The sequence below is a fragment of the Papaver somniferum genome, chromosome 8 (assembly GCF_003573695.1).
Source record: "Papaver somniferum cultivar HN1 chromosome 8, ASM357369v1, whole genome shotgun sequence".
NCBI classification, from domain to species: domain Eukaryota; kingdom Viridiplantae; phylum Streptophyta; class Magnoliopsida; order Ranunculales; family Papaveraceae; genus Papaver; species Papaver somniferum.
The window spans coordinates 17032495-17043886 of NC_039365.1; the positions used below are offsets into that span (position 1 = coordinate 17032495).

Genomic DNA, 11392 nt, shown 5'->3' on the forward strand with positions numbered 1-11392 from the left:
TCCGATTGTGACAGGTTCAAAACCAACATGCCATGGCTCTAGGTGGTTCCAAAGACTGTTATAGAAGGTTTGCCAACACACATTCGAAGATTTTTTCAAATAATATATTGTCCGAATACTACAAGTGCAAAACTAGAAAATTTTTGGTTTTTCGAAAGTTCTGATTTTTGGGCCATCGTATATTCGGGAGTTTATGTATATTACATATCTTCCGAATGTGACATGTTCAAAACCAACCATGCCATGGCTCTAGGTGGTTCCAAAGGCTGTTATAAAAGGTTAGCCATCACACCTTCGGAGATTTATTCAAATGATATATTTTCTGAATACTACAAGTGCAAAACTAGAACATTTTAGGTTTTTCGAAATTTCTGATTTTTGGGCCATTGTATATTCGGGAGTTTATGTATACTACATATCTTCCGAATATGACAGGTTCAAAACCAACCATGCCATGACTCTAGGTGGTTCCAAAGGCCGTTATAGAAGGTTAGCCAACACACATTCGAAGAGTTTTTCAAATGACATATCTTCCAAGTGCAAAATCATTCTAATACTGCACCGACTACAATCGGGAGTCTGGGTAATATTTTTTTCTACGAAATGCATTCGGGAGATAAAAATGTTACTTTATCGTCCGAATATGTAAGGATAATTCCGCCATTACGAATTACGCGAGATAAGGGATGATTACATTTTACGTTTGAGTGACCTTTTTGTTTTATTATTGGTCCCTAAATTCTTTTGAATGACCCCTAAAATGGCCCCTTAAAATGCCATGTAAAAAAAATAGTAGTAAGACAAGTCTATAAACATTCAAAATTCCTAGTAAGAAAGAATTATTTTTTATGTGAAAAGTCTGATTATCTTTTGTTGCACTGAGAAGTCAACTGCATTAAAAAAAAGCTAGCTAGTTAGCAGTATTGTGTTTCCTATTTTGAATTCCGCGTGTAGTAAATAGCTGGAGACAATACCTATACAACATTCTTCAGAAATGTGCAGATTTCGTACTACTTGAGGGGAAGAGAAAAAGGAGTTGGCTAGCACTCCATCAAATATCATGCTTCTTCTGCTACATATATATTTACCTACATTCCCTTTCCTCTGCTATACTGGCCCCCACTCCCTGCACCCACTTCCTAGATCACTCTCAATCTCTCTTTCTGGTGGACCTATATGCCATCTCATACCGTTAATAACTCACAAGCCACACAGAGTTGGGTAATCCACTGTTATTTGATTATGATCATTGTTTTTTGATGAAAAATGTTGATAAAACTAACAGCTAACTTTGGTGCCACTGTCTAATGATTTCAGAGTACTGCTTAAAAGATAAACATACTCTCAAGATTTTGGCCTAATACAGTAAAACATACTGTATTAAGTTACTTCCAATAGTTTAAGTACTCGAAATTACAACTGAAGAAGTAAGCTTACAAACGAGAGAAAGATCAAGCTAAGTTAATAAAGTAATCTCTCTAAGCTAATGAGAGAAAGATTAAGCTAAGTTACAACCCCAATAAACACAAAATAGTAGTAGTAGTAGTAACATAACCTAGCTACTTGAAACATATGGTAATTAAGATTAATCAAAATACTAGTAGTTGTAATTAGATGGATTAGAGAGAGGGACACAGACATGATCAGTTCAAGCATTCTGCAACTTGGCAGCAAACATGTCAAGCAATTCAGGGTACTGAATCATATTTTCAAACATTAGTTCCTCGCCATAAGGACCAACTGCAGGACAACCATTATGCAATGGAACTTCAAACATTCCCTCAATATTTTGATGAGAATATAAACCAACCCCTTGATACTTCTGCTGTTGTAGTTGTTGACGACGATAATTGAAATCCTCATTATCCATTGATTTCATCATCTCATTTAAAGTTGACGATGGTACATGATGATGAGCTAGTGACATTTCAGTCTCCATTTTATTCACTTCACGTTCAAAATCATCGGTAGTTTGTTTTAAAGTTTTTAATGGAGGTGAGGAGGAAGAGGATGGAGAGTTAAACCTAGCAGCAGAAATAGTGGGAGTAGAAATAGATTTCGGAAAGTACCCATGGATTATTTCTTCCAATAAACCAGAATCGGATGATTCAGTTTGGAAGAAATCCAAACCATTAACTGGACTTGCTGGTTCAGACTGTTCAGTGTAACTTTCATAGTTATCCACTGTAAGATTCACAGAAGAACCCTTAAAGTCATCAGCACATGCTGTCGAAGCAGAACTAGGGTTTGGAAGAAAGTTGTATCCAGCAGAAGTGCTGCTCTTGAAGTATGGAATTGGATGATATTCATGAGTAGGAGTAGGAGTAGGAGCAGTAGAGGTTGAACCAAGAAAATCGAGAAAACAAGTATTCAACTGCACAGACGATGTTGAGTTTGAGTTATCACAAGCATTACTCTCTTTAAGGTTCACGGCATAACCATTAATGACACGCAGGGAAGGTTTATTGCCACTAGTCCATTCAGAGAAACTTGGATAGGATGATATATGGTGATGAACAGGAAATGGTGAAGATTGTTTTGAGGATAAAAACTGTAACGGAGGAAGACTGTGGTGGTGATGATGATGGGAAAGAGGGGATGAAGGAGGTGAATTAGCTGGGTAAACAAAGTTAGTTCTAGCTTTAGAACCACGCATAACTCTAGCAGCATAATCATAAGCACGGGCAGCTTCTTCAGCAGTATCGAACGTACCTAGCCAACGTCGTTCTTTTGATTGTGGGTCACGTATTTCAGCTGCATAACGTCCCCATGGTCGACGCCGAACACCTCTATATCGACAACCAGCAGGTGCAACACCTCCACTACCATTACCAGTAGTACCTTTTAAGGTTCTTTTGTTGTTTGTTTTTTTTGGGGTTTGGGTTTGGATTTCCGTGGTTGTTGTTGCAGTTGTAAAAAAGGGTAATGGTAGATCAAGTTTTATGTCGGCTTCCGATGAGTATGTGTAACCATTTAGACGTCTCATTGCTTCTTCCATATTTGGGCTTTGTTTTGCTTTGCTTCAGTGGAAGTAGCGACAGAAAAGAGAGAAAAAGGTTCTGCAGATGAAGAGAGATTTTGGGTGTTGGTGGTGTACGAGTATAGAGAAGTGGATGGATGAGTAGTGGTCTTTTTGTATAGAGAAATATTAACCCCTACCTCCTTTTTCGAAGGCTAGGGGTTGAAACTTATCTTTTGATGGGTATATTTGTGAGCTCTTTGGAATTTTCCAAAGCAACTCCATGCATGCATGGTGTTATGATGATTTGTCGCTCATCATCCCTTTTATTTTCTCCAATTCATTCTTGCTTGTATGCATTCTATCTGTATATACTTGGTTTAGGGCCTGGAGGCACAATTGAGACTTTTCTCACCAACAGTAATGTTCACCTCCACGGCTTCATTCACTGTGTGTACATTTGAAAACCACGACACAGAAAATTTATGGGTGTTAACTATTGATAGTTTTGACAGCTGAGATAGATGGTTTGGTGAGTAAATATATATTAATTGAGCTGAACAATTTTCAAGATGAAAAAGAGAGAAAGTCCATGGCATGATGATGAGCACTCTTATTTTTCCTGGAATTTTGGTGGGCAAGAAGAAAATACTTGATTGATGTGGATTGAAGATTTCAATGGGATTTGATTTTTTTTTTTTAAAGAAGAGACAAGGATAGAAGTTTACTTCTTCTTTTGGGTTCTTCTCCCAATTGATGATCATAGCATTAGCACTCTAGCTATCTCAGTCTCAAACCAACATGCAATAAATGAGAAGATATTAAAAGATGGTTTAGGGGTTGTGTAGAGTTTTGATGAGTTTTTTTGGGGAGTTGAAGAGCTGGTCTGCTCTTGCTGATAATCATACTGAATTGATTACAGTGACGGTGGACAGAGGTTGTTCCTCTTGTTTTGGTCTCTCTTTTAAGTTTTTGTTTTTTTTCTGTAACTTTTTCTTTTTCTTTTTCTTTTAAAAAGCTAGATCCTAGTTAGTAATTCCCTTCCATAGGACAAAAAATATGACTACAAAATCATCTGATGTTAAAACTTAGGGCCTGAACCACCAGACCGACCCGTATGTTGGTGCTAATATTAGAAGGTATTTAGTATATACTCGTTGCATTTCATGAAAAGAGTTATTTTTCTAATCTGCATAATTTTTATGTTTACCATAATTTTTATGGTAAACATGCAAGAGAGTAACTTTTTTAAATTTATTTCCAAAACAGCACTCAACAAAAATTCTCGAAAAACTATTTAATTATCATAATTACCACTATTATCATTAGTACGAGGAATGATAGTTTTGAATGTTCAATCTATTATAGATGAAAGTATCTCTTTTGTAGATAAAAAATTAAAAAGAAAAAGTAACTCTTTTCCTGAAATAGAGAGAGTATATAGATTTAAACTACAAAATCATGATACTCCGCCTGGAATTTTATCTTTTTACTCCCTCCGTCCCTAATATATAGACCGAGAATGAGTATTCTCTTAGAATAAGAAAAAGTTTAGAGCTTGTTTGGTACAGTTTTCAAAAATAGTTTTCCACTATTTTAAAAACATACTCTTTTTTCCTTGTTTTCATTTTCTAAAAAATTGTTTGGTAAACTGTATTTGAAAATACGGAAAAGCAACTAAATCGGATCAAATGTAAAGATTCGTCTAAGAGATAGCCTTGCCTCATCTGCAGTCATTCCCCCGATCTCTTAATTTGTTCTGAAAAGAAAAAAAGAACAAAGAAAAGAAAAAAAAAGAAAACGATAATTTGTTGTTTTCATTTTTTTGTTTTCAAAAACAGAAAACAGATGGGAAACATTTTCTGAAAATGTCTCTACCAAACGCGTTTTCTCCTATTTTCTGTTTTCTCTGTTTTTGGAAACTATACCAAACGGGACCTTAGATTTCATAAATTTTACTTTACTTTCGTGATTTACCCTCTTATTTTCCCAATTCAAATGTTATATATTAATATAAATCTATAAATATCTTTCTCACATCTAACTAAATTATGAGGAAAAAACAGCTTTGAAATTGGAACTCCGTCTATCTAATGGGACTATAAAATTTACAAATTCCGCCTTTGTAATAGGGACGGAAGGAGTATTATTTAATGCATGCCGAATTTTTTAAACTGAATTCCTATCTGAGAAACGAATTATACACGTACGTATGTCATTCCGAACTACTGCCGAACAACGAACCGTTGATCGGATTTTTGGCCGAATTCGTATACCCGTACGTATGATGTCCCGAAATCCCCTATGTATCCCGAATTGCTAACTAGGGGCCAGATTAGTGTCGTTTAAAGTATGTAAAGTTAGGGTGTATTTGGAATGGAAACAAATATGGTTTTTGACTTTTGATGGTTCTTGAAAACGCAGGGGTACCAAGATACACCACCAACTTTTTATTAGGCAATCTGTATGAACAAACTCAACACAACTCCGAGAGTAAGAACTGAATAAAGGAAAGTGCCTAGAGTTATATATATCTCTCTTATTGTTAGAACGTTTACATAATTGAATCCGTGAACCTAACTACAAATAGTGTTCTTGGACGGTACCAAAGACTAATGTCCAAGGATCAATCAAGTCTTTTCCAACTAACAAGGTTGGACCTAGCTATTAATTGTGATTGACCAACGCACAACCTGTGATAATTCAATTACAAAGATAAACAATAATGTGGAAAAAGAATTAACACAAACACAAGAAGTTTGGTTAACGAAGAAACCGCAAATGCAGAAAAACCCCGAGAGCTAGTCCAGATTGGACATCAAATTGTATTAAGCCGCTACAGACAGTAGCCTACCTTCCTGCAATGGATTAAGCCTATATAATTGATTTCCTGATTTATGATCTACGAATGATCAGATCAAACGATGGATCCAGGTGGAAATCGATTGCAACTTAGACAAAAGTCTGGCTATCCTCAAAATCCGGACTTATGCAACCTGAAGTGCAGCCTAGATTATTATTCACCTCACAAGTATAAAACTTGTGGAATCAACAAAGTATGAGACGAAGAGACTTTTTTCATCACTATCTATCTTGATTAATGGAGCAAGCTCAATAAATAATCAAGATCAGGATACTCAAGTTATCAAGATAAAAGATAACTGGACTGGCTTTACGAATCCCAGTGAAGTCTTTGTAGTCGCTAAACCCTAAAAGGGTTTCTAGAGAGGACGACTCTAGTTACAACTAGGAGACACCAAAAAGTAGTATCGGGATTCAAAGATCCCAGTTTCCAAGAGTTCCCCTTTTATAGACTTCAAAGCCTAGGTTGCTTTAGGTTTAAGTTAAGATAGATTTGGAACCAAGCAAACAATACACATCGTTAGATGAAAGCTTTGAATCCAAATCACATATACAAGATATACACTATCGTTAGGTAAACCGTAACCGAACCATGTATAAAGATTATGTTCAGCATGGCCTGATAGCCGAAACTAGCCGATTTGAACTTAAAAGCTTAACACTCATTTTTCATGTTCACTTAGACATTAATATTGAGTCATAATCATGTGATCAAATGAGTCTAGTGTTAATTAGAGAATTGATCAAATGCAAATTACTTCATAGAAATAATTTAATCGCAATTGATTCATGATCGACACAGTTTTGTAAATGTACAAAGTACAATTATTTGAATCGTTCGTGAATCGACTGAGTCACAGTACACGGAATGGTTTGCAAACTTATATGCAATTACCGAGTTCCGGAGTCTACAAAACTTTTCAGTTCATAAACCGTTTTGCAAACATTATGCAATTACCAAGTTCCGGACTCTATATAACTTTTTAGTTCACGTACCGGTTTGCAAACTTTGAACCCACTCAAAATTCCGGGGTTTACAAAACTTTTTTAGTTCAGAACCAGTTTGCAAACTTTGGACCTTTCCCGGTTCCAGAGTTCACGGAACATTCAGCTTGCATACCGGTTTGTGTACTAAACTGGTTCTAGAACATAGAATTGTTTTGGCTCGCATACCGGTTTGATTATTTTAACCCGGTTCCCTTACCAAAATTCCACAATGGTTTGTATACGAATATATATACCTATCCGGATCACGAAACAAACAGATTTTCCCATGATGTACATACGAATATGCATATCACACAAATTTGAAAGTCGATATATATCTACTCCGCTACGTGTACGATACATGTAATACGTCTCTTTAGACATACAATAGTTTTCTCAGTTTGTAATACTAATAACACTTTCTTGTTTTCCGAATATAATAGTTCTATTTTCTCTAAATTAATTCGAAACATTCCTGAATAATAACAATGACACATATCACTATTCCAGACTATTCTCGAATGATAAACTTGAATCATGATTTGGTTCCATATAATAAATTGTTCTCCACCGAATTTGATCAAGTATGAACAAATGTTCATTAAGCTTAGTCATTATATTTCGAGAAATTTGTAAACTAAATAATTAGTTTTCGACTCGAAATTCTTGTCTATGCAAGCTAGTCTAATTAGTTATGCGACAATCATCTCAAAGATAGAATGGAGAATATAACTTGAGAAATAGGTGGTTCAGTCTTCACTTACCTTTTGTCGATGAAGTTCTCCAAAAGCTTCGGTTGACCTTCGCCTTCAAATGGTAGAACGCAAATGATGACTGGCTCCTTTCTCAAATCCATTATCCTAGACCGAGACTTAACTAATTGTAGACCAGAAATCAAGATATAGTTTTGACAACTAAATTTGACAACAAGCTTGATATAGCAACACTTGTGAGTTCGACTGAGCAATGCTCTAACAATATTCCCTTTTGTCAATTTTAGTGACAAAACTATTTAATACATATGGATAACAAAAATAAAGTTTTTGAAAAAGAAAAACTCCTCGAGCCACCATGTCTTCTTGATTTCCTTGGTTTCTCCAAACTCTTTGAATTCTTCGTTATTTCAAGTTGCAATGATTACGAACGTGTTCAACTCAGCATCGTTGTTGTTGAAGAACCGATTCCATAGTGATAACAACATTTCAAAAACAAATGTTCTCAATCGTTGTTATACAGAAACATAGTATTATTATCTTCTCTCCAAAGTTCAATTGTATCTCAACTCTGAAGTAATACTATGGTGATATGTTTCCCCCCCTTAATAAATACTTACATCTTTTGTTTAATAGGTAAATCCATTGTTTAAATGATTCACTCCCCTTTACATAATGATCCGTAAACCATATGTATGTAGTATAAAACTACTAAATAATTCTCTCCCTTTTTGTCAATAAAACTAACAAATGAACGAAAATCGCGGGATCGTAATGAGTACAACCAAAAGATATTATCAAGCTTAAGGATGATGGAGATATTACATAATAACATGGTTAAAATGCAACTCCTCATATCAACATATTTGGATGATATTACATAGTAATAAATACTTAGCGCTCATCCTAGGAGATTAAAATGATACAAGCATTCCCTTTATAATTTCACAACCACAATCCCCACAAAGATATAACAATTAAGCACAAGTTCATTTAAGAACTCTCCCCCATAAAATGTCATTCCCGAGAAAACAACATGAGTGACCTTTCTTTAGTGAAACAGAAGGATTTATGGAAATTAAAAAATCGCAAGTATTTGTATCCATAGCATCGACTTATATTAATCTCAAGGCAAATTCCGAACAACAAGACAATTTTACTCGATTTTACTCAAAATAGGAGAATCTTACGGAGTGTGTCAAGCAGCGAAACACAAAAATGTGGTCAAAAATATTAGTACTGCGAAAAAAATCTCAAAGAGTTTGTTATATTTTCCATTTATAAAAAAATAATAGATTTAACTTCTAAGCATATATGAAATATTAGCTCGATTCACAAGAATGTAAAGACACAATATTTCATAAGAATTTTGCAGTAATTAAACCAATAATGATTACATACTGCAAATTCATCTTCCAACAACTCTAGAATTTAAATAAATAAATCTAAAAACATGCAAGATGAAAAATGTTGGAAATAGCTATGTGTAATCACAATCTTTGCTATACCAAACACTAGTTATTCTTCACAAGAATAAAATTCTCAAAACAAGTTTCGTAGATAGAAGAAAACAAAATAAAGTAAATTTTTAAGAACTTAGACTTCATCAATTTCTTCATACCTTTATGCAAGTCCATCGAAGAATGACTCTCCAACATCGTTTAACCGTTGAATGGTTAACATGTTGTGCTCCTGACTAAGTACAACGACCTTCCAATTCACAATACAAATTTGTTTCCTTAGAGTTGTTTATTCAGGGATCATCTTTTTCTGGTTTCTTATCATGACTTTTTGCTTTTCGATCTTCTTGAACTTACCATCAAGGAGTCGATTTAATTGTAACTGAAGGTTAGCAACTTCAATCTTAGATTCATGTCGAGTATGAGTTAGATCCTAAAAGGAATCAACAATTCAGGAGTTATGTTCTTGCCTTGATCCAATCCTTTTCAGCATTCATTCATGACATGAACTTCCTTCGTTTGAGTCATCTTCATCGAGATTAATGATTTCATGAGGTCTTTTTGAACTTTCCATTCTTATGCAAGGATGAAAGTTTGAGTCTCGACTGATTATTCGTTTAACCGAGGGTTTGTGAATAATAGGAGTTCTCAACCTATTTTTATAAGGAAAACCTGATCTCAGATAAGATACGTGAACCGGTTCACAGTGCAACGAAACTGGTTCACCGACTATGGCCCGAGACTGAAGAAGGCGCTGGTTCAATAAGAGACACGTTTTCTCTTTTTTTTCAGCAGATTCTCAGCTCAACAACCTTTGAATATTGAATACTTAAGCGATTGGGGTACTTAGGAGGACTGCAAAAGAAAGAATTTAACACAAGTTAAAAAGTAATTGTCAATATTTAATCCTTTTTTTAAAAAGAGTTAGTTAAACAAGAATTAGACTTGAGAAATCTCGATATCACGGGTAATCCTTGATATGTATAGTCCTTGTTGTTAGAGCATTGCTCGGTTGAACCCACCAAGCGTTGGTATGTCAAGTTTGGTTGTCATAGTTTAGTAAATCAAAACTCATGTTAAGAGTCTCTTGATTATGTAACTAGAGTTAAACTTCGTATAGGTTAGATTGAAATTATTAGGATATGTTACATTACAAGTATTGCGAAGACTTGAAGAAGTGAAGAAGTAAGGAGCTACAACGACGACAACATCCTTCCACTTGAGGTTAGTGATATTTGACTTGAACTGTTTCATTCCCTAACGTATCTTTCAAGTCGTGCATATTGAAAACATAAATGCGAAGCATGTTTGAACTCTAGATAGACATGGTATTAAGGAATACAATATGATGTTTATTGCTTAACCATTAAACTTTGTAGATAAGACATCGCCATAATCATTTGAATGCTATTCTGATTATGTATGGGTATGAGGTGAGGATTTCATCCTAGGGAACAATGTTTACATGTGTTCTAAGGAAGTAAGTTCATAAATTTGTTTGTGGACCGAAAAGGAAATTTCCAGGTATTATTGGTTTTGTTATTCATTGCATAACTTATGAACAACCAATATGTCTGATTGAGTATAACCGCTCACAACTTGTTTGTGTTCTTAGTAGAACAATTCACAAAGGCCAGATTTATGTATTGGTATAACTTTTATTAGTAAAACCGATCTTAAGTAATCACCTGTCGTATGATCGGGTTTGTGTGTCTGACCAAATATGGGAGAGGGGAACCGATCCTAGTAAGAGGTGCAGTACATCACAAGGGGAACCGATCCTTGTATGGGGTGCAACAAGGTTTATAGCAGAAAGGGAAACCGATCCTATGGACATGTGCAACACGTTTTTAGGCAAAGGGGAACCGATCCTATGGACATGTGCAACACATATAAGTTAGATACCATATATATGTGGGGAACCGATCCTAGTACCTAGTCAACCGAATTTTGGAAAGCTAGTGTGACTATGCACAATACTCACATTGAGGTAGAACCGAAACTTGTTTTGGCAGAACCGTTAAACCCATGATTGTGATTGAATGTTGGTTTGATCAATCACATAGTTTTTGAAAGTCAGATGAACCAATTCTAAACTTGTTTGGAAGTGTGGAAAATCGGTTTCAAGGTTGTAAGTGTGAAAGAGAACTTACAAAGTAAGGATGTCGACAAAATTTGAACACGTGTTGTGAATGTTTATTTCTTAAATTGTTCAAAGATATTCCTTAACGGCTAAGGGAAGATAATCCCAGGATCGAAACATAAGTAAGTTAAGAATCTTTTGATTAAGGTTATTAATTTTATTTGGTATGGAAATTCCAGAATTAATAATGTACATTTACTAATTAGATTTTCCGAGAGATTTCGATCATTATTTTTGGACAGAGCATTTCCAGGAATTATGAAAACCG

At 35.0% G+C, this 11392-nt stretch overlaps 1 protein-coding gene across 1 annotated transcript; it reads right to left on the reverse strand.

Moving 5' to 3' along the window:
• Positions 1 to 1648: 1648 nt before the first annotated feature.
• LOC113305179 (ethylene-responsive transcription factor ESR1-like) lies at positions 1649 to 2998 on the reverse strand. Its single transcript, XM_026554268.1, has one exon. The coding sequence runs from the start codon at positions 2996 to 2998 to the stop codon at positions 1649 to 1651; it is 1350 nt and encodes a 449-aa protein (XP_026410053.1).
• Between the last annotated feature and the right edge of the window lie 8394 nt (positions 2999 to 11392).